The sequence below is a fragment of the Bubalus bubalis genome, chromosome 15 (assembly GCF_019923935.1).
Source record: "Bubalus bubalis isolate 160015118507 breed Murrah chromosome 15, NDDB_SH_1, whole genome shotgun sequence".
Lineage (NCBI taxonomy): Eukaryota > Metazoa > Chordata > Mammalia > Artiodactyla > Bovidae > Bubalus > Bubalus bubalis.
Genome location: NC_059171.1, coordinates 65505876 through 65532239, shown reverse-complemented (window position 1 = coordinate 65532239; position 26364 = coordinate 65505876). Strand labels below are relative to the sequence as shown.

Here is a 26364-nt window from a genome sequence, read left to right as displayed (position 1 = left end):
TGGCTATTTTCTCTGCCTGGAAAACTCCTGAGTTTTGCTTCGGGGGGCTCAGCTCAAGGGTCACCTCCTGTAAGTTCTCTTTGACCATTTTCATCTAGAGTGGCCATTTCTCAGGAACTTCTCCAGTTGTCCAGTGGTTAAGACTCAGTGTTTCATTTCAGGGGGTTCAGGTTCAGTCCTTGGTTGGGAAACTAAGATCGTATATGCTGCAGGGTGCGGCCAAAAATTAATAAATCCTGAAAAAATATATTTTAAAAAGTGGTCATCTCTTCCCACACTTCTGCACTCCCACCCTGCCACTGTACCCCCCCACTATCCTATTTTATTTTTCTTATCACTCGCTTGTAATTATCTTATTCAATTATTTGCTCATTACCTATCTTGGTTAGTATGTAAACTCCAGGGGAGAAGGTACAACAGCTCTGCTGACTGCATCACCTCCAGGGTCTAGAACCCTATTTGGCACTTAGCAAGCCCTCAACAAACTTCTGTCCGAAACAATGAACAAACGAGGAGCTAGGTGGTAGTTTAATTTCCTCCTTCTCCTTTAAATACCCTCCAAGTAGACCCACCTGGATTATAAATCCGCAGGACTAGGTAGAGGGCGTTTAGCCTCGCCATTGGCCGGAATATTTGTCGTTGCTGCTGGCAACCACTGTTCCCCACCAGTCGTGTTGTCGCCCCGGCCCGGCCCCGCCCCTCTCCGCCCCGCCTCCGAAACGCCAAGTTTCTACCCAGTGGTGAAAAACTACGCTTGCCCTTTAAGCGGCGGGGCTTCTAGTCAACTTCGTCGGCGGCAGCCGGAAGGGGAAGTTTCGCTGCCGAACTCTCCCTTGCTGGTCCGAATTCGGTGGCGCCACGTCCGCCGGTCCCCGCCTTCTGCACCGGGGGCTGGGGCGGCTTCCGCCTGGACATTTTCCACTCGCAGAGCAGGCCGCGTCGTGAGGGGGCCGGGACGGGGAGTCGGGCGGCTGTGCGCATCCCGGCCACCGAAGAGGCGAAGATGTCGGACATCGGGGACTGGTTTAGGAGCATCCCGACCATCACGCGCTATTGGTTCGCCGCCACTGTCTTGGTCCCCTTAGTCGGTAAACTCGGTCTTATGAGCCCGGCCTATTTCTTCCTCTGGCCCGAAGCCTTCCTCTATCGCTTCCAGGTACTGACCGACGACCGGGCAAGTGGCGCCTACAGACCCCAGGTGGCCCCGCCGCGGCGGAGCGTAGACTGGCCGGTGGCGGACGCGCGGTGCCTGGTGGGACTTGTAGTGCAGAGGCTCCCGCGGTTTAGGGCGGGGTCCTTTGGTCCGGGGGTCGGGTGGACGGACGGGTGGACTGCTGGCCAAGGGGTCCGAGCGTGGGCCTGGATTGCTGGAGACATGGAGGCTCCACGGTTTGGCCCGGTGGGAAGGGACTGATTTCGTCCTTCTGTTAAGATTGTGCTCCCCGCCCTCTGTGCCCGGAGAAGGCGGCAGTGGGAAGGTAAGACTGCTAAGTTGTCGATCTGTGGTACGCCAGTGAGTGGCAGGCGGGGGCCACCTGGAGCACCTGCCCTCCGACCTCGCTCTGTCATCCAAGTGGGTGGCATGTGGACGTCGCCTTGCTCAACCACCAGCCGAGTTCTTTTTATGTTAATGGAGTTTCTTCCCAGCAGGAGTGATTTGAAAGTCCGAGGTGCAAAGAGTGAGTCTGTTTATTTGTGTGTCTCCCAGGTCTTTAGTATCTGGCAGGTCGTAGTTGAATTTATGAAGGACCGAGTAAAGAGTAAATTGCTCCAGAAATGGAATCCTTTTTTTTTTTTTTTTTTAAAGCATTAAGGAAACAGTCCAGGGTAATATTCCTGGTAAACGAATATTAGTTTTCTGGAGGTTTATCTTTATTCACTGGATTCTGTGATTTAAATCAGTGCAGGTCGGATAGTAAGATCTGACATTAATTTCAACACATTGTTTGGACTATGGGTAACACTCTCTTGTCTTCTCTCTCTTCACTGGCTATTTCTTAGTTTTCTTTGCTGGTTCCTCATCTTCCTGATCCTTTAATACTGTGGTGTACCCCAGGCCCTCTTTCCTGTATTCTCCCTAGCTGCAGGTGATCTCGTTTAGTTCATGGCTTTAAATCATTTCTACAAGCTGAAGTTTCTCAAATACAAATATACATACTTTCAGTCCAGATCTGTCTCACTTCCAGACTTGTACGCCAAACCATATACTTGAAATGACTACTTAGATGACTAACAGACATCACACACTTAATGTGTCCAACATTATATACCCTTTCCCCTAGAAGTAAATAGCAACTCCATTTTTATAGGAGCTCAAGCTAATAGTCACGGAGTCATCTTTGACTTCTCTCACATCCCACAGTCTGTTAGCAAATTCTGTTTACTTTTAACAAATATCCAGAATGCAGTCCCTTTTTATTCTCTGTTGCAAGCCATTATCATACCAGCCTTGTTCCTTTCAGTCTTAACTCTAGACAGTTAGAGTGATCCTTTTAAAACATAAACCCATGTCCTGTCGGTCTTCTGCCCAGATCCTTTTAATGTCTTCTCAACTGATGGAGTCAAGTTCAAGTCCTTTGGCCTGCATGGCCCCCTACTGCCTCTCTGAGCTCATCTCCTACTACTCTTCACCTTGTACATTAGGTTCCACAGTGGGATCTTTCCTGTTTCTTCAGCACCTTACTCCATCCCTCCTCAGGACATTTGCACGTCATGTTTCTCTGCTTGAGTACCATAAACATAGTTTACCTCCTTACCTCCTTCAAGTCTGCCCAAATGCCACCTTATTGACATTTATGATTGCCCTAAAATAGTGCCTCTCCTTCACTCTGTCTCCCTTACCCATAATTTTTCTTGCAGCATATCAGCCCTTGATGTTCATCAGCCTGCTTCCCTTCAGAGAATAAAACGCCATGAGTACCACTTGTCTTGTGTACCACTGTCTTTGTTACCTGGGTCCGTGTTTGGCACATAGCAAGTGCTTACTTATTGGTTGAATGCATGGAACCAGAGCTGGGCACTAGGGGTACAACAGTGAACAGGAAGAAAGTAAGAGAGAGGCATGCGATGGTGACTTTGATAGAGTATTCTAGAAAGGCCTCAGAGAGTATATTTGAACTGAAATCTGAAAGATGAGCCAGTTTTGGGAAGATGTGGCTCTGGAGACAGTCTTGCAAGAAGAAGAAATAATAAGTGAGAGGCTTAGAGGCAGGAATTAGAATCAGGAAGAAGACTGAATGGTTAGGACAGAGTCAGTGGGAGGGATGAGGATTAGCAGGGAGGACAGAGAGATAGCCAGGGGTAAGTACAATAAAGCAAAGATGGAAAAGGAGGCTGGGGCTCGATCGTATACGGCTTTGTGGTTGAACTTGAATTTGAAGGCACTAGAAAGGCAGAGCCTTTTGAGCAAAGGACTGAAATATTCTCTTGGCTACTCGTTGGGGGTTGAGGGGGGAGGCCCTAGTGGCTCAACAGTAAAGAATCTGCCTGCAATGCAGGATTTGATCCCTGCATCAGGAAGATTGCCTGGAGAAGGAAGTGGCATCCCACTCCAGTATTCTTGCCAGGAATAATCCCATGCACAAAGGAGCCTGGAAGGCAACAGTCCCTGGGGTCACAAGAGAGTCGGACACAACTTAGCGACTAAACAACTCTGTGGGATGGACTTGGTGTTGTGAATGGTGGCAAGGGAGGGCTAGGTAACGGGACCAGAGAGATAAGTCAAGTTAGAATGCAGGAAAGATGGTGATTTGGATCAGGGTGTCTCAGAGATAGAAGTGGATAGGTTTGGGAGTTGGAGTGGGCAAGATTGCAGCCTAATGGATGCAAAGGGTGAATGGGTGAAGAAGCAGGTCTCGAAGAGGTCACTGTTTTCACAGGAGCAACTGAGTGGCTGGTGGAGCTCTTTTCTGAGATTGGGAATGTTTAGGGAGGCCGAGTTTTGGGGGTGGAGGAGGGTATGATAAAGAGTTATATTTTGGCCATAGTAAGTCTAAAGATCCTGTAGGCATCCGGGTGAAGTTCAGTAAGGCAGTTGGGTATTAGAGTATGATCTGAGTGTGCAGCCAGAATTGCATATTCTTTTCTATTGGTTTTGGTGAAATGTTTGTTGCCTGGGTAAATGCTGTGCACTTTTGCCCAGTGGCATGTTAGTTAATGTGCAGTGGTCATAAATGATCGTAAATAGTAAATGGTCATAAATGAGAAGAGCCTGGTCAAAACTGGCTGTTCAGCTCTCCTTGCAAAACCTTGGTTACATCTGTAGTCAGCTTAGTAAAAGCAAGTCTTTCTAACAGACTGTGCCAAGTCACTTCAGTTGTGTCCGACTCTTTGCAACCCCATGGACCGTAGCCCACCAGGCTCCTCTTCTGCCTTGGTAGGTGGGTTCTTTACCTGTAGCACCATCTGGGAAGCCCTCTAATAGATTCCAGGTGTATAATGTTAAAAACGGTGAACTGATCAGAAAGGTCATCATTCATGTCACACTTTGCATAGTTTTCCTACCTTCCTTGGGTTATTTCTTGTGGGCTTGTTATCCTGAGAAGGGGGGGAAGCTGTTGGCAGGAGGCAGGACTGTGCGCTGACTGCCCAGGTGTGGAGAGACCAGTATCTGTCCTTTCTTTCTGCTGCTCTGACTCCTGCTCTTTCTGAACAAGTTTAGCATTCAGACCTACCTGGAGGAGCTCATTTCAGCTGAAACAGTTGAAGGAAAAACCGCATCTGAGAGACTGATGGATGGGGCCAAAGAGTGTGTTATGTGCTTTGTGCAAGAGGCTCGTTTTTTTCTTTAAAAGCTGCATCTTTGAACAACTTGGGGATGGTCGATTTAAAATTGTGAATTCATGTTGGAAGTGAGAAAGGTTACTTTTCCTCCTTATCCGTGGGTTTCCTGTGAGAAGCTTGGTGGTTTGGAACTCGAACATTTGTAACGTTAGTTCCTTAGTTTGGGTAGATGGAAAGGCATAGGTGTGTGTTAAGACTCACTGTACTGTTGTCCACAGTTCTTCATCCTTCACATCTCACACCCATCAATCAGCTAGTCCACAGGGATGAAATGGCTCCATATTGGTCCCTGATTAACTGGAAGAGAGATGGCAATTTGCTGCTGCCCTTGTGGTTTCTGAAATGTCTTTCAGGGCTCCCTGCATGGGGATGTTTCATTTCTTTGGGCAAAATAACATCACCACCTTACATCTGTGTTGGCTTCTTCCTAGTTTACCTCGTTGAGCCCCCACAGTCATCCTGAGGTCAGTGTTACCCCAGTTGATAGACAGCTGCTGTTTCAGTTTCTATTTTGGTGAGTTTCAGATAGTTCTCTTAACTCTTTTGCGTAATATCTACCAAAATACACACTGAAGTATTTAACAAAACATTTTTGAGCGTGATTTCTTTCTAACCAGGCATAGCAAATTATTGTTCCTTTTCTGTGAGAGTAGAAAGACTGGATTTCAAGTAGTTGAGTCATGGTCCCCAGGCCTGGCTCAGCCCCCTTGCTAGTGGCATGCCCCCAGGAAAGCTGTTTGTCCTTTTTGAGTATCGGTTTCTTCACTGAAAGTGTGTTAGTCTCTCAGTCTTGTCTGACTCTTTGTGACCCCCATGGATTATAGCCCACCAGGATCCTGGAATCCTGGTGGCAAGGGAATTGCCAGGATATCCTTGCCAGGATTTCCCAAGCAAGAATTCTGGAGTAGATTGCTATTTCCTTCTCCAGGGGATCTTCCAGACCCAGGAATCGAACCTGGGTCTCCCACATTGCAGGCAGATTCTTTACTGTCTGAACCACCAGGGAAGCCCTCTCTTCACTGAAAGTGGGGATAATTTATAAGTTAACTCTGTTGTCACTCCATTGATTATGACATGCTCCTTTAATATTTTTTGGAAGAATAGGAAAGTACAAATTACACTAAATAAATGTATTGATTATAAGGCACATCCTAATTTTGGAAACAAAAATGATTATCTTCAAGTCGAGGAAAAATGTTATCTACTTCATGCCTCTCTTATATAAAACATGGAAAAATGTTTGTGAAGTGCCCAGTAAATAGTCTGGTGGATAATCGATTAAAAAATAGTGCCTATTTTTATTTATTAGCCAATTCCTGCCTTTGCTGCCTTCTCTCCTTGAGCAGTAATATTCTAATTTTAATTTGTAATTGAAATGTAACTATGTAACTGCTGAATTATTTTCCTGTTCTTTTGGTCCTGTTAAAAACATCGTGACTGGAAATGAGAAGATACGAACTCTCAATTTTTCTTGTTTCCAGGAATAATAAGGACTGGCACCAGCCAAATCGGTGTTCGGGCCTGGTGCCATATTTGCCAGGCTTTCGCTCATGTTATTGCATTTAGCCTGATGACAGCAAGCCTAGCAGACTGACACCTGAGTGTGTTGGGAAGCAGTATATAGACACATAACTGGAAGGGGAATGAACTTGGTCTGGGGGCTGAGCATAGAAGTAGCTTCAGGGTTTGGATTTAGAACTTTAGTGGCAAGTGTTCTGGTATGTACAGTTTTTAAATCTTTCTTTTTCAGCGTTCTCCACATTACACGGTTCTGCTGTGGTCTGTAGCTAAGGTTATCCATTAGCTCATAGCTTCATTTTTAAACTTTTTGTTGAGTTACAGTAAACAGGCAGGATATATGTGTATATATGGGCTTCCTTGGTGGCTCAGCTGGTAAAAAATCTGCCTGCAATGTGGGAGACCTGGATTCATTCCCTGGGTTGGGAAGATCCCTTGGAGAAGGGAAAGGCTACCTACTCCAGAATTCTGGCCAAGAGTTCCATGGACTGTATACTCTATGGGTTCGCAAAGAGTCGGACACAACTGAACAACTTTCACTTTCATATATATATATGTAAAGTAATTGCCTTGTAGCTAGCAACCAGATCAAGACACAGAATATTGCCAGCATCCCCCAAAACCTTCCTACTGCTCCCTTCTGGTCACTCTCATCTCCAGGGGTAACTACTGTCTTGACTTTTGATACTGTAGATGGTTTTTGCCAATTTTCTTAACTTGTTCATAAATGAAATTACACAAATATTTATTTTTGTGTGTCTAGCCTCTCTTCAGCAGTTTGCGAGTCACCCACATTGTTGTGTGTGGTTATAGATTGCTCATTCTTGTATTGTTCCCTTGTGTGAACACACCACCATTTATTTACCCTTTCTTCTGGTAACAGGGTTTTAGGGGGAGTTCTGGCTTTGGCTAGGATGAATAGTGAACACTTCTTGGTGAACATAGTATACATCTATATCTAGGAGTAGAATTGATGACTCCTAATAGCTAGTCCACAATTGAAATTGAGTGGGTTTCATTTGTTTTTCTTGCCTGTCTGGTATTCCCTTCCCCATCCCCTTTCCCCTGCCTCCGCCCGCCCAAAAAAAAGGAAAAGCTGGAGTTTGCTAATACCAGCATTTGGCACATGGGTGCTCTTCTTTCTTACTTACTTGATGACCCATGTAGAACTTTTTTTTTTAACTCCAAATCAACCAGTCCTTACTGTTGCAGACAATTTTTTGTTTCTGATAGTAAAAAAAAAATAAACAAAACTACCCTAGACTCTGGATGGCATTTGTAATGTTTTCAGTAGCATGTTGGCACGTTGTTTGGGAGATTTTCATTCAAGGATGGTTGAAGTAAACGCTCATCAGAAGTCGCTGGACCAGTAGCTGACGCTGATGAACAGTGTCTGGTGTTTCTTTGAAGGCCTCTATGCCAGGGAGCACATGGGCTTCTTGCCCTCGTTAAGTGAGGAACTCTGGGCATGATACCATGATACCTCAACTCTAATGAGGGGCCTAGCTTTCCTCTTGAAAAGGTGAGTGGTGATGCTTCCTGCCTTGGGGTTTCTGTGGAGTTAAAATAAGATGCTTGCCTGTAAATCCCATGCCCTTTTCACTGCCCCTGGCTGCGTCTTAGGGATCAGGGGATCAGTGCAGGCTTTCTAGGATCGAAAAAGTGCCTTTACCACTCCCAGCCTGAAAATAAAGCCATTTCCTTATACTAATTGTCTGCATACCCATTAGAGGAGAGGAGAGCATTTAGTTGGCTATGTTGTTCAATGGGGATTTCAAAAATATATTACATTGTGTCCTTCTGAAATGATGAACTATCTCCTGGTGTTTCATATTATAATTTTAAAGTAATACAAAGATAATTCCAAGTTCCTTAGGTCAGTGAAAGCAGGTATAACTCAAGGGTAAGCTTAATGAACTGGGAAAGAAAGTGCAGTATTTTGACAGTTGCTGATTTCCAAAGCACAGGTGCACGCAGTGGCTGAAAATAGTGTCGTGTCGTCAGTGTTAATGAAAAATGTAGTCGGAAAACCTGGAGGTGTCTTTTCCAAAATCAGGCCTCGAGTAACGTAGAAGAATGTGGGGGTAGATTAAAATGGGAATTTGTAAAAACCAGGTCAGCACGTGTCTTCTAACAGATACTGTAATGATAGTAGTACGCCCACTTTTTTTTTTTTGGTAAAGCACCTTTTTCATCCACTTTCTTAATTGCAAGCTTTGACAAAATCTGTGAGTCAAGGAAGGAGAGAGTCAAAGACAAATGTCACAGGTAGATGAAGATGCAAACTCAAAGGTCTAGACATTTCCAAGGCCCCACGGGTCCTAAGAGGCAAGGCCACAGCTCGCGTGCTCTGGTCTTTTACCCCCAGTGTTTTTCTGAAGCAGAGAGTGTGAATTTTGTGGGCTTGCTCTCAGTTCATTTGAGGATTCTACAAGCAGTATAGTAGTACTGAACATTTTTACCAATTTTAATTCTACCTCATAATAATGATGTCATTTGTGAGAGGCGTTGTAAAAATAGAGGCTTAGTGTCATAAACTCCCGAGTCTGGCTGTCTGGGACAAACTTTTCTTAGCTCTACCAATTATTAGCTATTGCTTAACCTTTTTTCATCCTGTTGCCTCATCTATAAAATCCACCTCTTGAATTAGGGCATGCACATGAACATAATAGCACATTATTATTATTTTTTTAAACCATTGACCAAAATGGATAAAACCAAAGAGGATATCATTCCTCCTTTACCATGGAAACTGTGGCTGAAGAGTGATAACATGTAAGCCCTGGCTGAAATCTCTTGTCTTTTCAAATCATTTCTAGGGCTCTTTCTGTCTGACTGTTCTGTTTCTGTGATAAAATTGTGAATAAACCCAAATGAATTTTAACCTGTGTTGTTTTACTGGTTTAAGCACAGGGTTGCTGGAAAGTGACTTTTCACGGTATGAAAAGTGCATTTTCCCCCACTGGGAATGAAGTCAGAGGGTTACAGTCCTGTACTTGGAGAATGTGACCTGCCAGCCATGCCTGGCCAGGCCCCACAACGAATGCCCTCTGTTCCAGCCACACCCAGATTATTAGCCGTACCCATTCATTTATTGTGCTCTCACAGTTCTTTGAGAGTTTGTACTCATTTTTCTGAGACTAGAGTTCCCTTCCTTGTGCCTACTCTTGCTTCTTTGAACAGGCTCCCCATTATTGAGACCTCCTTGATGTAGGGACCCCATCTTTCATACTCATGCAGTAAGACACACAGCCGTCAAGCCAAAAGCCAGCGTTACATTGGCTTTTCCAAAAGTCTGGGAGGGCTGCCATCTTCAGCCACTACTATTTGATGTTCTGGAGGTGTTAGCCAGTAAATTAAACAAGAATAAGATACAAAATGTTATTTACAGGCTTCCCTGATAGCTCAGTTGGTAAAGAATCTGCCTGCAAGGCAAGAGACCCCGGTTTGATTCCTGGGTTGGGAAGATCTGCTGGAGAAGGGATAGGCAACCCTACTCCAGTATTCTTGGGCTTTTCTTGTGGCTCAACTGGTAAAGAATCTGCCTGCAGTGTGGGAGACCTGGGTTCAATCTCTGGGTTGAGCAGATCCCCTGGAGAAGGGAAAGGCTATCTGCCCTAGTATTCTGGCCTGGAGAATTCCATGGACTTTATAGTCCATGGGTTTGCAAAGAGTTGGACATGACTGAGTGACCTTCACTTTCACTCAGAGTTGAGTACTTGGACTGCATTGAGAGCTTGGGGTCTTAACCACTGGACCACCAGGGAAGTCCTGATACTGTAATTCAATTTAAAAATTTTTACTTATTTATTTTTGGCCACAGTATTCAGAATCTTGGGCTTCCGGTGGCGCTAGTGGTAAAGAACCCGGCTGCTAATTAATGCAGGAGATGTAGGAGATGCTGGGTTGGGTAGATCCCCTGGAGAAGGGCATGGCACCCCACTCCAGTATTCTTGCCTGGAGAGTCCCATGGACAGAAGAGCCTGGCGGGCTGCAGTCCAGGGGCTCATAAGTGTCAGACACGACTGAAGGTCTTAGTATGCAGCGCACATTTGACATCTTAGTTCCCCCAACCAGGGATTGGATCCACGCCCCCTTCAGTGGAAGCGCAGATTCTTAACCACTGGACCACCAGGGAAGTGCCCTATAATTCATTTGTGATAGGCATAGCTGTAAGCCTGATCCTAGTAAGGATTAGCCATGTACTTCTGTTGTATTGTTTTCAATTTGTCTAGAAGTATTTATTGTTTGTTAAATGATGCCATCTTAACTCCATGGACTTGCAGGTTGATGGGACTGTAGCTGATAAAACTTTTCAGTTGTTTTCTTAAATTATCTTGGTGATAGCTCTTATCACTGAGGAGAATGTTTTGCAAGGGTTAATTTTGTTTAGTTAAAAGGAAAAAAAAAAACCCCTCAGCTTAGAGAAACTAACAGATGTGTTTTATTTTGATCTGGACAGATTTGGAGGCCAGTCACTGCCGCCTTTTACTTCCCTGTGGGTCCAGGCACTGGATTTCTTTATTTGGTCAATTTATACTTCTTATATCAGTACTCTACTCGACTCGAAACAGGTATGTCATCCCTGGTTTTTTTAAGTGTTGTTTTTGTCTATTTTGCTAATCCGTGTATTTGTGTAGTGGAGGAATTTTGAGGGCAGTTAGCATATATAAAGAAATGACTCAGGACTTCCCTGGTGGTCCAGTGGTTAGGAGTGAGCGCTTTCATTGCTGGGGGCCCAGGTTTAATCCCTGGTCAGGGAACTAAGATCCCACAAGCCACGCAGTATGGCCGAAAAAAAAAAAAAAAGAAATGGCCTAATGATGTAAATGTTCAGTAAGTAGGGACTCTGCCAGAACTCTACAAGGCACTTAGATTGTTTGATTTTTAATCCCCACAGGAGCATCATGGGTTGGCAGCAGCATCACCATTTTATAGGTGGCAGAGAGACAAGGGCAGAAGTTTCCACATTTTGTTCATATCCTGAGTGGCTAGGCGGTTTACCTCTCACTTATCGTGACATCTCCCTCATTTCTGTCACATGGCAATCCCTGTTTTTTAAGGCACAGTTGGGCTGAAGTGTATACATCTCCTAAATTGGTGTTGAAAAACACTACCTTATTGCAAGTAAAAGCCTAGACTTCGTCTCTGTAAGTGAAACACTCAACTTTTTTTTTTAATTAATTTATTTTAATTGGAGGCTAATTACTTTACAATATTGTGATTTTTGCCATACATTGACATAAATCAGTCATGAGGAAACACTCAACTTTTAAAAAATATATAGCTAGGATTTATTTATTTTTTGCCATACTGCGTGGCATGTGGGATCTTAGTCCCCCAACCAGGGATTGAACCCTGGTCCCCTACATTGGAAGTGTGGAGTCTTAACCACTGGACTGCCCGGGAAGTCCTTACAGGCATTTTTTAAAAAATACTTAATTATTTCGGCTGTGCTGGGTCTGAGCTGCGGAATGTGGGCTCTCTAGCTGTGGCACGTGGGCTTGGTTGCCCCACAGCATGTAAGATCTTAGTTCCCTGACCAGGAATCGAACCCATGTCCCTCGAATTGGAAGCCAAATTCTCAACCACTAGACCCCCAGGGAAGTCCCCTGAGAGGCATTTTTAAAACCAACTTTATTGGTCTATAATTCATATACAATTCCAGCCATTAATGTGTATAACTTAATGGATGTTCACAGAGCTGTGCATTGCTGTAATCCGTTTTAGAACATTTCATCCCTGTACCCATTCCCTGTTTCTACTCAGTCTCGTTTCCCCTGACCCTGCTGCAGCCCTCAGGCAACCACTAACCTATATTCTGCCTCTTTAGGTTTGCCTCTTAGGAATTTCTTATAAATGGAATCATATATCTGCAGTCTTTTGTATGACTGGCTTCTTTCACTTAATGTGGTGTTTTCAAGGTTCTTCCATGTAGTATTTATGATTAGCACTTCATTCCTTTTTTTTTTAAATTTTAAAAATTGTTAAAAAAAAATATTTATCTGGCTATACTGGGTCTTAGTTGCAGCATTCGAGATCTTTAGTTGTGCCACATGGGATCTAGCTCTCCAGTCAGGGATGGAGCTGGAGCTCCCTGCATTGGGAGCGCAGAGTCTTAATTGGGAGTCCAGTCTTCTCTAGACCACGAGGGAAGTCCCTCTTCATTTCTTCTTATCGCCAAGTCAAGATGCTGTCGTATGGATTTACCACATTTCGTTGTTCCATTCATAAGCTGAGGGACATTTGACTTGTTTTCTCTTCTTTGCCGTTATGAATAATGCTATACCAGCATTCATGTAGAGAGGAATTTTTGAGATCTTTCAGTTTAACCCTCTCAATTCACAGACAAGAAAACCGTGGTCTGGAGCGGCGGTGGCATGCCCCACAGGTCACAAAGCTGTTTGAGAAACACAGCTAGGACTGGAGCCCAGTTTACTGACCCTTGTCTGCCTTCCACCATACAGTTTCAAGATAACATTGCGACAAAATGTTTGCCACCTGCATTTTTTCCTGCTTGGCTATTTTAAGTCTCTAGCAGTGTTGGCTGGTTTATAAGGATTCTGATGTGAAGCTAGAAGACTGCAATTTGAGGACCAGTTAATTTGTAAATTTCCAGTTGCAAGCTTGCCAAATAATACAGTACTGTAGTTTATGTAATTACAGCGTTTTACATATTCAATCTAAAGAATCCTTAGAAATCACAAAGCCAAAACCACAGCAAAAGAAGCACAGCTGTTACTAGAATTTAGAGATTTTGTGAAGAGTTTCAGCTCTGATACATCATCCTGGTCCCCTTCCATTAAGCATCCTTAAAACTGTGGCTAGAGTGTGCCTTTGAGGTGGGGTGGGGGGTGGATAAGGAAAAGAGAAGCGACTTTGGCCTGAAATCTAGTTTCTTTTAGGTAGATTTTCTTTCTGCCTTTCTGATACTTGTTAGGTTGTTATTGTTACTTTATTTTTGTCTGTTTATTGGCTGCGGTGAGTCCTGGTAGCTGCGCTTGGGCTTTCTCTAGTTGTGGCAAGCAGGGGCAACTTGGCTGTGGTGTGTGGACCTCTCATTGCGGTGGCTTCTCTAGGCAGCCCGCGGGCCTAGAGCATGCGGGCTCAGTAGTTGTGGCACAGGCTTAGCTGCCCCACGGCACATGGGATCTTCCCAGACCAGGGATCTAACCAGTGTCCCCTGCGGTGGCAGGCAGATTCCTTACTGTTGGATCACAAGGGAAGCCCGAATTTATTGTTTAATTAAAAAATTTTAGGTTTTAAAGGCTTGTTTCCATTTATAGTTATTAGAAAATATTGGCTACATTTCCCAGGTTGCACAGAACCCCCTTGAGCCTGTTTTACACCCAGCATTGTGTGCCTTCTGCCCCTCAGCTCCGTATCGCCCCCACAACTAGTAACCACCAGTTTGTCCTCTGCCCCGGCGAGTCTGCTTCTCTTCTGTTATATTCACTAGTTTCTTGTATTTTTTAGCTTGTTAGGATTGTTTTTAAACAGTGGACTTTGTATCATGTCATTGTGATGGGGTGTGGAGGGGAGTGGAAGTGGCCGAGATCGAGGGACCTTGGCCTCATTCGATTCTTTCCTCTGCCCTTCTCCTAGTCTGCCAGCGGGAGGCATGAGGACCGTCCTCAGAAGGGAAAGCGGGGCTGATGTCCATTCTTCGGCCCGTAATAAGACAGAGCCCAGGACGTGGTGTAGCAGAAAGAACCCTTAACTAGTAGTTAGGCTTCACTCTGCTTCTAAAAGCCAGGTGGCTTTGGTCAGGTAGCTGTACTTCCTCGTCTGTAAAAAGGGGTTATAGGTCTTCTCCTTCTCCCTCACTTGGGGGAGGAGGAGGAAGAATCAAGGCTGCGGAAAGGTGTGGTTTTGCACTGCTCTCCCCACCATTGTTGTCCTTTGCTAGAGTGTGAGCTCCTGGAAGATGGAGACTGAATCGTCTCAGTAAGCCCAGTGCCGGACCGAGAGGTAGCGCGTGTGTGTGTGAGTACAGCCTCGTGGGGAGGAGTCGTAACGGTAGGCAGTATGGACGTGATTCCTCCCGACAGAGCTTACGGGCAAGTGGGTGAAGAAGGGATGAGCCAGGCAATCACAAATGCGCCTCCATCTCGTGATGGGAACTGAGAAGGAAAGTCCAGCAAGCAGGCTGTGAGGGGTTTCGCAGTAGCTGTGACCTGACTGTCCTCCCTTTGGATCTCTCCTGGCTCCTGCCAGTCGAGCCAGAGCATGTAACGGACTGTAATTCAGTCAAGAGGGCACAGATTAGCCTCGATTCCCAGGTGACTTTACTCCAGGGCTTTACTGCAGACTTGGTTTTAGGTTGTAAAAAAATGTACTTTTGCTTCTGAGGAGTGATTTAAAAATATTCTCATGTTTTTGCTTCCTCTATAGTTTTTTGAAGTATTTCTCAACATTGAAGTTCCTTTGTTCTGAAATTCCAAACCATGACATTTGACTTATTTTTGTTTCCAGGAGCTTTTGATGGGAGGCCAGCAGACTATTTATTCATGCTCCTCTTCAACTGGATTTGCATCGTGGTATCCTTTCATCTGTTATTTGGGGCCAGAGATAACCAGTTGTTTTTTTTCAGGTTTGGGTGATAGGCAGTAATCTGTAGAACATTTCCAGTGGTAGTTATTTGCATCTTTATTTACTGTAGTTAATAATTAAGAATCATTAAAGTTCTTTCCAGTAGCAGTTGTAAATCACATAGCCCCAGAGTGATGCCTTCTCTTGCTGTTGTCTTTGTGGGGCTTTTCCACATTTGGTTGACTTTTATTACCGTCCCCTCTTCTCGTTCCCAGTTCTCTGTGTTCTCGGGTGTGCCAGCTTGTTGACTGCAGCACAAAGAGATTCTGTGCCTTGAGACAGCTTTTGAAAGCTGCGGCCCTTATCAGAAAACTAATTTACAGCCAGCATCCCTTCCTGACTTCAGTGCCGCCCGGTACCTCAGTCCCTCTGTGAGGGCCCGGCGGGCCTCTCTGCCTGCTGTGTATCAGCTGCGGGTGTCAGCAGCCTTGCAGCTTGTGGACCTTCCCAGGTGGTGAGTGCGGCAGAAGGGGCTTGTCACCTCCAGCCCGGTGCAGAGTTGGTGAGCTCAGAATGGCTCTGGGGCTCAGCGTCCACGGAAACCTGACCAAGAGCCCGGAAAGTGTGGCACTTTGCACGCCCTTTTCCCTCCTCTAAGGGAAGACAAAAAGCTTGTTTTGGACTTCACCTGTGCTGGGGAGCCTTGAATGAGAGTAGAAGCATTAGCTATTTCATGGGGCACAGGCCCCTCCATCTCCTAATTGCAGTGGTAAGGCACAGAGGACACAGGCAACCAAACTGAATCATGGGCCAAAGCAGTTAATTTCTAGTTTCTTCATCATTGGAGAGTCTAATAGTGTGCTCACAGTGACGGTGATTAGATACCTTTGTGTTCTGGGATGTTTTAAGCAACCTGAACAATAGAGAAGCGTTTTTCCTTCTGGAAACTGGAATGAAATGAACTTTTATTAGGTGTGGAATGCTGTATTTGTGTCTGGTCTTTAACTTGACGAACCAAGATTACGGGCTTAGCAATGGATATGCAGGTAAGTGTCCCTTGAAACTGTTCGCCCTTTCGTATGTTTCAGATTTATTGTTAATGTCCTTTGACAGAAGTTTAAACTTCGAAAGAAGTTTCAATTGCATTACATTGCATTAATTATTTGGTATTTTGAAGATTCTAACGTGAGTTACCTAAATCATTACCTTCCTTGCTCATTTCTGGCTTCTTTATTAATAGTGTGAATGTTGAGAATGATGGTTATCCATTATTTTCTGTGCATGTACATGGATGTGTATTTTTTAAAAATAGAGAATACACCAAAAGTAAAGCTTTTTGCATACTTTTTTTCAAGTAACAGAACTTGACCCTGGTATTTCTGAATCTATCCCAAATAATGTAATTGTATTTTATTAGAGGATTTTAAAGCATGCATTGCATGTTTAAGTAAAAGGGCCAATTTATAATTGTGGTGAGTTGAATTTCTTTTCTGCATTTTGAATGCATTTTGAATAGCCATGTGAGAATTTATTTGGAGGAGAGAGGTTAAAAACAAAAAAAGATGGATTCACGCTAAGCCTCTGTTTTTAGCCTTATCTTTACATGTTCACTTCTTTTGTTGCAGTTGCTGATGATTCCTCTGATCATGTCAGTACTTTATGTCTGGGCCCAGCTGAATCGAGACATGATTGTGTCATTTTGGTTTGGAACACGATTTAAGGTACTCTAACCTAGTTGGGAAAATTGCCTTTTCATCTGTCTCTGCAGAGATCTCGCTTTTCCGCCCAGAGGTGTACTTTCTGACATGTCCGGCAGAGGTCACTGCAGAGCAGTAAACCATCGGCAGGCCCCTTCTCCCCTCCTCAGCTCCCCTGGGTTTCTTTAGTCAGTCCCACCTCCTTTGCTGACCTCACTCCCTCTGGACCTCAGGCCCCTCAGGCATGTGTCCTGAGTGATCTCATGGATGTGAGTATGGTTGAGGGAGGGAAGGAAGGATACTCAGATGGAGCCCTCCCTTTAAAAATCTCTTCTTAATCATTCCCGTTAGGTATTTTACACTTAAGCTGAAATAGATTGGGTGTTTGCCCCCCAACACTTCCCTTTGTGCCTCCTCTCACAATTTTCCACCTGTAACATCGTTTTGATTTTCTTCCTCGTGTAAATCCTGCCCATTCTTAATCTGAGTTGGGACTGAACATATTTCTTCCTCTCCTGCCTGGAATTGGTCTTGCCTTTGTGCTTCTGAAATATTTTGTGTTCTTCTTACAGTCCTTACTACATTCTTCCTTCAAGTTATTGATATGTAACCCTTTCTTTCCAAGTTTGTGATATTTTTGTAACTTCATTAGTTCTTAAGTATGATGTCTTGACTCTGTTAAGGGGTGTTAACCTCAAGTAAATAGGCCGCCAGCTATATCTCCAGCCAAGACGAGTTTACTGGGGACCGGTAGAGAGCTTCTATGGCCATGGCAAGCCACATCCTAGTCCCTGCAGCCGGTGGTAGGAGAGTGCCTTTATAGAGAGAGGAAAAGGAAGTCAGGAGGGCTGTGATAAACAAAGCTTGTCATTGGCTGAGTCCTTATAAGGAAAGAAGTCTGTCTTCCTGTTGGGCTCAGCTGTTGAAACAGGACGTGAGAGCTCCCCCTTCTGGTCTCCCAACCCTACTTAATTGAGGTTTCTGTTTATAAATTTTTCACAGGGGCTCAAACGTTGAATGCATCTGGAGAGCTGTCTTATTTGGGAGAGTAATAGTTCAAGATACTGATGTATAATTTGATAAGAATTCAAAGTAACCGTGAAATACGTAAAAGGAGACTCTAAAACAATGAGCTGTTTTATAGTTGATTGGTAACAATTAGCTGGCTGGAGCCTTCCTGTGAATCTTATTATGGACCACTTTTTTATTAGCATCCACAGGCCATTCATCTACTTTCTAAAGCTGTTTGTTATAATTCAGCAGGTCCTGTATTGTATCTGAAAACTATGAGCAAAGTATTGTCCCTCCAGTTGCTAACATGTGGATAAGTATAATTTTAGATGGGACATTTCAAGTATACTAGGAGTGATGCTAGATTGAGCTAAGGAATTTTTGCAGTGACTTTCCAAAGGATGTATAAAAACCTTTGTCAGGACAACCTTACCCAGTTCAGCCTCCTGGCAACCGTATCCTCTGCAGGTGTAGTTATTCATGTTTCTGTATATTCTCTCCTAGGCTTGTTATTTACCTTGGGTTATCCTTGGATTCAACTATATCATTGGAGGCTCGTAAGTGATAGTAGATTTATTTAATTTCAAATTAACCCTTGGAAGACTTCCATTCTTCTTTATGTTCCTTCCCTAATCTTTATAACACTTTGAAGATTCTCAGCAATGATGCTTTTGAAATAATTTCATTTGGATGTAATTGATTAAAATCGCAGGGCTTTAAGCACATTTAACACTGAATGGTTTTTTGTTGCTGTTAATTTTTTGTCATAGGATAGCTTCCATATATGTGTTTTTGAATAAATATTTATTTCTGGATTCACTGTCCAGATTGAGCAAGTATAGACCTAATTTTATCCGAGCCGTCTCCTCTGTGCATAAAATTCATGTTTTAATTTTTAAGGCATTTCCAAAACGCCTTGGAAACTGCTCACCAGTCACAAGAATGCACAGATTCTCAGATGGGAAGTTTTGTCAGTGGTTTGATAGTACGAAAGTTTGGGCCAAACGGTCAGATTTCTAGTCTGGAATTAGACCTGAGGCTTAGGAAACCCTTGAAAGGATCCATTCAGAATTTCGGAAGGAGGATTTCAAGATGTGGCTCTTCTAAGAACTCCCATTTCTTACACCTCAAAATATTTTTAATGTTTTAAAACAGATTTTGATAGTACTAGTTCTTAACCTGGTGATGTCCTTGCTCTCTGGGGTTCTAACTTCTGCTGCGTATCCCTAGGCAGAAGGGAATGAATTGGGTAAACAGACTCTGTTAGAGCAGAGCAAGTCCTGGGCTTTGGTCTGGGAGCAGTTGTAGACACTGATCAGTCCCTAACAGGAAGGATGTTGCAGGCTGAGACGGAGAAGGATGTGTAACAGTAAGAGTGGATCTGTAAAACCTTGAAGTGGCCTGTATGTCAGCCATGGGAAAACTGAAGAAGGGCCATGCTTATTTTAGGTTTACAAGGTGAAGCTCAGCTTTCCAGAGTGATCTCTGTGGTGTCTACAGTCGGGGACACAAGAGGCGAGGGAGACGTGATCCGTGGCTCCAGGAACAGGAGGAGCGGACATTTTTCACTCTTCCTTGCTCCTGTGACTCTCTCCTGCCAGCCTTCAAATATACACCCCTGTTTTGCGAATACGGTGTTTGTGACTGAAAGCGTTCAGAAGCTTACAACTTCCCCCCACCCCCCACCCCTTCCTGACACAGGAAAGTAGCAAAAACAATGTTTTGAGAATGGGCTGGGGCTTGAAAGAGATGTCAGAGAGGCAGCTGGCCTTGAAGAGCCCAGACACCATTGGTTCAAGAGGACCGATTTCACTTCTCATTCAGAATGTGCGCGCCCCTCAGGCTGCACAAGGGCTCGCTGTTGAGCTGTCACAGACTCCCAGGGGCCAGAAATGAGCTGCCACGAGGGATCTCTTCTCTCTGCTATTAGTTAAAACTTGCTGCGGCTCACTTTACTTCTTGAATGTCTTAAAACTCATCTGACTCTCTGTTTGCAGGGTCATCAATGAGTTAATTGGAAATCTCGTCGGACATCTGTATTTCTTCCTCATGTTCAGATACCCGATGGACTTGGGAGGGAGGAATTTTCTATCCACGCCTCAGTTTTTGTAAGTGCTTCTACCCTCTCTCGTTTGACAGTGCCCATGGTCGTCTGCCTCCCGATAAAGACTCCATGAGGGGTAGGAGTTCCCTCTTTGTTTGATGGGGAAAGGGTGAGCCAGCCAGGGACTTGCCTTGGTCACTCCAAGCTGAGGCCCGCTCTTCTGGAGCCTTCTTCTATCTATAAAACCCCGAAACGGCGTGTATATCAGCCATGGGAAAACTCAAGAAGGGCTGTGTTTATTTTAGGATTGCAAGGTGAAGGTCAGCTTTCCAGAGTGACCTCTGTGGTCTCTTACAGTCAGGGACACAAGAGCCTGAATCCAGGCTCCAGGAGAAGAACAGGGAGCTGTGGGCTCTGTTGAGCGGGCGGGGTACTCATGCGTGGCTCCAGTGTGAGCATCAAGGGGCCAGGGTGACAGAGGTGCCAGTTTTACCCAAGATTTCAGCTGAGGAAGGTGTAAGAGGGTAAGTAGGTTCACCGGTTAGCAGTTTAAAGCATTTGTATATTTAGTATCATAGACCAGAACGTTTCGAGGACTTTGCAGCGTTACAGTGAGAGGCTGGAGGGCTGTGTCCTGCTGCCTGTCCTGTTAGCAGGGTGTACTTAGGGAGGAGGCTGAGGGGCCAGCTTTGGTTTGGAGGCAGACTTGGGTCGGAGTCCCATTCCCCTCATCGACCAGTTTGGATATTGGGAAAGTGACTGAGTAAATTCCCCCCAGCTTTCTTTTGAGTCTGTGAGTTGAGGGGTGGCCCCGTCTCACAGGACGGCCGGAAGTGGGGTTCACCCTCGCCAGCACGGTAGTGGGTGCTCAGTAAATATAAGCTCTCTCAGCCTCACTCCTGAATTTGGGGTGGGGGTAGGGGCGGGATTCTGATGCACACTCCCACCCGCTCAGAGATGCTGACACACTTAAGTGTGTAAGCAGTGTGACCCTCCTGTCAGGGAACCAAATGGCTGTTGGAGAAGGGACCAGTAAAATCGCCATCTGGTGTCGCAGCCGGCCTGACAGTCTCTCCTGATCTCTGGTCGGGCATATGTGGTGATAGCTTGCACTTAGAAGCTTTAAAAAAAAAAAAAGGCGAAAAAAACCCTTTTCACGTCTTGCTCATTTTAATGTTGTGCAGTTTGCCATTCTTCCAAGGGGCCAATGAGGCCAGTAAAACGTGAGTGCCTCCCCCTGCCCTCACTGTCATAGGCTAGAGGAAGGTATTTGAAAGTCCTTCATTGTGAAATATACAGAGAAGTACACTATTGTTGTGTATGTGTGTCTTTTTCTTCGTTTTTTTCCCCCTTCATTAAGAGCATGAAAAGAAACTTGTTTCTCGTACGAGTCTTGAGTTGCCTTCAGGCTAAAAAAAAAAAACTGATGACCAATCTGCTTTCTAATTATCAAAGGACACAATAACAGCAGGCTTGGATTTTTAATCTAGGTTTATCAAGTCTGATGGCAGATGCATCATTAAAAAAAAACAACAAAAAAAAAACTTGTTGCTTTGGGGGGCAGCCAAGAGTTATTTTACTTTAAACGGCTGTATTCTGATTTAATGGCTTGGAGACATTTCTCAGTTGTGGGCAACAACATGTATGAGATTCTAGTGGCAAAACCAACAGCCCACTGGAGCCTGCCTTCCTCATGAGCTTTCCCTGTTGGTGGAAGCCCTTCTGTGAAATTTTGCATAAAGATCAGATGACAAAATGTAGCTCCTTACAGAAGCAGTAACTGCTTTGAAATTATCATAAATCTTTGTTGATTATGTATAATTGGGTATCTTTTTATACTAATTACTTGCATTTAATTTCACTATCTGTTTAAGCAGTGGCGATGGCTTCCATATTGTCTCAGAGTCAGAAGCAAAGCAAGACAGCCCTGGCGTTGCCTTTTTTAAGTCTTCCAATTTATTATATACTTTGGAGGAATGTTATTTGTGCCAGAACGTTATGAATGTTGGGAAACCAGTGCTTGGAAATACATGTTGATTTAATGATCAAGCTGAATTTGTTTAAAAGGGAAGATGTGAATTATAGAATTCTAAGATGTATCACTGTTTCGCATTCTGCTTAGAAAAGTAGACAGGGACTTCCCTAGCAGTCCAGTGGTTAAGAAAACGCACTGCCCCTGCAGGTGGCAGGGCTTCGATCCCTGGTTGGGGAGCTAAGGTCCCACTTGCTGAGAGGTATGACCAAAAAAATAAAAGGTAGATGGATCCTCTTCCGTTATTTTTGTTTTTACAAGGCGGTTAATTGTCTTTCTGCAGAGGGAGCATGCAGCTAACAGGGTTGATGTGTAAAGATAGGAGGACTTTGGTCACTAACTGCTGTCGTCTGAATCAAGCACTCTATGGGTGGCGGCAGGTGCGGGCTGTGAGCTTGAGGCAGGCTGCCTGGGTTTGAATCCTGCCTATCATTTCAGAAGAGCTCGACTCAATTCTGCCTCAGTTTTCCCATCTATAAAATGCGGTAATGGTAGTACCTGTTGTAGGGCAGTTGTGAAGATGAGATGCGTTTTTAAACAAGCAGTACCCAGCGTGAGGGAAATGCCTTATGATAAGGTTGAGCTCCTCAGGCTTCCTCCTGTGGGCAGGTCACCCCTCGTGGTTTGTTTTTGGTGCCAAGTGAAAGTGAAGTCACTCAGTCACATCCGACTCTTTGCGACCCCATGGACTGTAGCCTACCAATCTCCTCTATCCATGGAATTTTCCAGGCAAGAGTACTGGAGTAGGTTGCCATTTCCTTCTCCAGGGGATCTTCCCGACCCAGGGATTGAACCTGGGTCTCCCGCACTGCAGGCAGACGCTTTACCATCTGAGCCACCAGGGAAGCCCTTGGTGCCATGAGGGGTTTAAAACGGGATATCAGATCACAGTCTCTGTGCTTCAAGCCAAAAATCAAACCATCAGGATCTGATAAGTGGAACAGGTGAAAATAGATGCTCAGTTGACTTATAATCAAGGAAGGGAAATTGTTGGAAAAACTACTGAGAGCATAGAGTCCTGGGTTTACATTTTCTTAGCTGTTCTGTGACTCTGAATTTATTAATATGTAAGTTGGGAAATCAGCTAACCTTTTTGGGCCTCAGCTTCAGGCCCAATGAGATGGAAAGAATGCAGTTGAAGGACACACAATGAATGAACTTGAACACATGCCCGAACTCCAAGACAGAAAGCCGCCTTCTCCACTGTCCCTCGATGGACACGAAGAACCCAGTTGCATCATGGAGATGCCGTGAGGCCCTCAGACACGCTGGTTGCGGATTTGTCCTTGGAACTGAATTTACTTAAGGCTCTTTGAGCAAGCTAGCTACGTATTTATATAAACCAAAATGCTATATAGATGGTTCTTTCTGGTTGCTGGGCTTGTGGGTGTTGACGTTTTTGTTTCCATACTTACTGTTTCCACATAAATTGCTTTTGTAATCAGGAAAAAAAAAATTCAGAGTGTGAAGTTAGTGTGAAACCTTAGTTAAAAAAAAATCATAAAAAGTGAGTGCCTTCTGTGGTCAGGGCATGGAGTCCACCGGGACTTTGGACTGTAGCCCACCAGGCTCCTCTGTCCACGGGATTTTCCAGGCAAGAATACTGGAGGGGGTTGCCATTTCCTCCTCCAGAGGATCTTCCCGACCCAGGGATCGAATCTGTGGCTCCTGCATTGCAGGTGAATTCTTTACCCACTGAGCCATCAGACAGAGTTAAATGAGACATTGTCCTCAGCCTCTCCGTGGCCACAGATGAACGTAATTCGATGTGACAGATGCCATGGGAACCCCGGGAAGGGAGATAAGGATGGACAACTACGTGGAAATGACTTTGTGGTTTTCTCTCATTTTGTGTCTCGTCCACTCTGCTCCAGGTACCGTTGGCTACCCAGCAGGAGAGGAGGGGTATCGGGGTTTGGCGTGCCCCCAGCTAGCATGAGGCGAGCGGCCGATCAGAACGGCGGAGGCGGTCGACACAACTGGGGCCAGGGCTTTCGGCTCGGGGACCAGTGAAGGAGCGGCCTCCGGCCTGCCCACCAGCCTCTCCACTCAGATGACGTTTCCTCCCAGCTCGGGGTGACCTTCACCACTGAGTTCTAGCTGATGCTGTTGGATCTGACCCACACTGAATGTAGTCTTTCCGAACAAGACAACAGTTTTTTAAATCCTGGGGAAAAAAAAAAAGAGTGTTCCTCGAGTTTCATGATTCTCATTCAAGTCCTTACTGCTAAGAAGAACAGATTATCAACTGTGCAAATTTCAGAACTGGCCGTATTACCGTTATTAGTAGTATTATTTTTGATGTCTTTTTTTTCCTTTTCCATCTGAGTGATGGGTTTTGGCAGGTCCGACTCTGCCGGCAGCAAGCTGGGTGTCTGGCATTGGGTCACCAGTCCCCTGTCCACGGGGCTCTTACCTCTTCCTCACACACCTGTCTCCTTCTTCCTTTTTCCCTCCCCCACATTCCCAGCTAGAGGAGTCTGCCCGTAAAATGGTTCTGCCTCTGACCAGCTCTTTATTTATTGACCTTTGCCACAGCTTGGCCACAGAGACCTGTTCACAGCGTTTTGCAGTGGCAGAACCGTAACCCTAGGGCAGAAGCCAGAGCAGTGGACAAAGAGCTTCCTCGGCCTTTGGAATTGCCGTGACCTGCTGTCAGTTGTCACCGTTTGCCACCTCATCAACTATTTTGATTAAAAAAAAAAAAGCACCGCTGAGTCAGTGAGGACTCCAGATTGGTATTAATGCGGCACGAGAGTCACTGCTAGGAATCCTAAGTTAAGCGATCCAAGTTATGCACCTTTCATAGGGTCTGGGTTTTACCTGGGGTAGGCATCTTGTGTAGGGCGCTGTGTGTACCCAGAGTAGTGGATTTGCATTGTGCTAGAAAATTCCAGCTCACATTGGCCACAGGGAGAAGCTCTTGTGGCATCTGGTCATTAATCTTGCTTTGTTCTCATTCTGGGTATATGTTTATTGAGTGGAGGGGAGAACTTTAAATCCTATTTAAGTTGTCTTTTTTTTGGGGGGGATAAACCAGCCCCCCATCTTCACCCCCATGGCCATATGCTTCAGTTAGTTGTGAGGAGGGTGCAGCTTCTTGTATGTAGATCTTATTTCAGGAGGTGTTATAAGCACATCTAAGTGAATCACATAATTCTGGGTTGTAATGGCTTTAGACACATCTGTGTTTGAAGGGCTTTTTTGTTTCGAGTCATGAAGGTACATCAGACCAACTTCAACACCCACAAGTCTTCCCCCCGCCCCACCCCGAAGGTGGGCTTTTTCCATCAGAGCTAGGCTTGTCACCAAATAGTTTTTAATTTGAAGGCTATGATGTTCGGCACAGTTTTCTCATTTTATATTTTTATTCTGAAAGTGAACTGCTAGGAGCAGTGCTGAGTGGCTGCCGTACTCCCGGTCAACTGAAAAGGCTCTGGACGTTGGCCGCGTGCTTCTGTATGGAAGCACTGTGCACTCGTAGGGTGACTTTGAAGCAGTGATGTGTGTTATTCTAGGAAATGGCGATTTGAAAACAGCTCCTCGGTTTTCATGAGGCTTGTTTGCGTGTACCTCTCCGTATTTAATTTATATGATAACACAGGAGACGGGGACAACATGAACCCCAGCTGTCACGTGTTCTGCTGTTGACCTGTGGCCACAATAAAATTTACTTGTGAAATTTTAAAAGCCCTTCTTCCTATTATGTTGCCCTAGCACCCACCAAGCAGGAGTGGAGACTCAGTGTGTGTGTGTGTGTGTGTGTGTGGGTGTGTGTGTGTAAGAAGAATCTCATGGTAAGTGAGCTGGTTTCCTGCACGCCCTCTCAGCAGCTCAAATGCCCAAGAGCAAGAGTCTTTCTGAAGGTTCCAAGTATTGTTTAGAATTCTTCAAGGCCAAGTGTTCACTACGTTCTTCCTTTCAAGCAAATTTAAGAAGCTGATAATCTTACTAATTTTTGTCTGGATTACCTCGGAATAATTTTTGCTATGCAAGCTGTTTGAGATTTGCTTTGGCAAGGCGAGACATGACAGTGGATTCTCTTTGTGAAAGTAAAAAGAAATCCTGATTTTGTATAGAGATTCTTTTTTTGTAACTAATCTTTTTATTGGTAAAAACTATAAATTAAAATGTACAACCTGATGGTCGTCTGTCTTAAGTTTCCGTATCGCTGCTCTGCTGCCTCTTCTAGATGGGATGTGGTTTATGTAGCCAGTCATCTCTTGGTGTCCAGTGTGTGTCGCTGTGATGGTGACACAGCAAACATTTCTGTAGCTACTTTCGTTCACGTGCTGGAAAATACCTGTAGGATTCATTCTTGGAAGCCGGGCTTATAGGTTTTCATTATGATGAAGCAGGATGGGGCTTCCCTGGTGGCTCATGGTGAAGAGTCTGCCTGCCAGTGTAGAAGACACGGGTTCAAGCCCTGATCAGGGAAGATCCCACATGCCACAGAGCAGCTGAACCCATCCACCACAGTTACTGAGCCTGTGCTCTATAGTACTGTATAGAGCCCAGGAACCACAACTATTGAACCTATGTGCTGCAGCTACTGAAAGCTGTGTGCTCTAGAGCCTGTACTCCACAATAAGAGCAGCCACCATGATGAGACACCATGTACTGCAACAAAGAGTAGTCCCTGCTTGCAACAACTAGCGAAAAGCCTGCACAGCAACGAAGACCTAGCAGAGCCATAAATAAAACTATAAAAAAGAAACGAAGCAGCATGCTTTGTATGTATGTATGCT

The 26364-nt window shown here is 44.8% G+C and overlaps 1 protein-coding gene across 2 annotated transcripts; it reads left to right on the top strand.

Moving 5' to 3' along the window:
- Positions 1 to 761: 761 nt before the first annotated feature.
- Positions 762 to 25759, top strand: DERL1 (derlin 1). 2 transcript variants are annotated; one of them, XM_006045609.4, is made up of 8 exons: positions 762 to 1156; positions 10763 to 10874; positions 14776 to 14840; positions 15852 to 15878; positions 16458 to 16553; positions 18045 to 18097; positions 19538 to 19648; positions 23491 to 25759. In XM_006045609.4, the coding sequence occupies exons 1-8, from the start codon at positions 1004 to 1006 to the stop codon at positions 23627 to 23629; spliced, it is 756 nt and encodes a 251-aa protein (XP_006045671.1). In that variant the 5' UTR covers positions 762 to 1003; the 3' UTR covers positions 23630 to 25759. The 2 variants fall into 2 exon arrangements, with proteins under 2 accessions (XP_006045671.1, XP_025121232.1); XM_025265447.3 differs by lacking the exon at positions 762 to 1156 and adding an exon at positions 1311 to 1478.
- The last annotated feature ends 605 nt before the right edge of the window (positions 25760 to 26364 follow it).

Coding starts and splice junctions, on each gene's coding strand:
- DERL1 (XM_006045609.4), top strand. CDS start 1,004: ATGTCGGACATCGGGGACTGGTTTAGGAGCATCCCGACCATCACGCGC. Junction 14,841..15,851: donor TCAACTGGATTTGCATCGTG/GTATCCTTTCAT, acceptor TGACGAACCAAG/ATTACGGGCTTAGCAATGGA. Junction 19,649..23,490: donor CTATCCACGCCTCAGTTTTT/GTAAGTGCTTCT, acceptor ACTCTGCTCCAG/GTACCGTTGGCTACCCAGCA.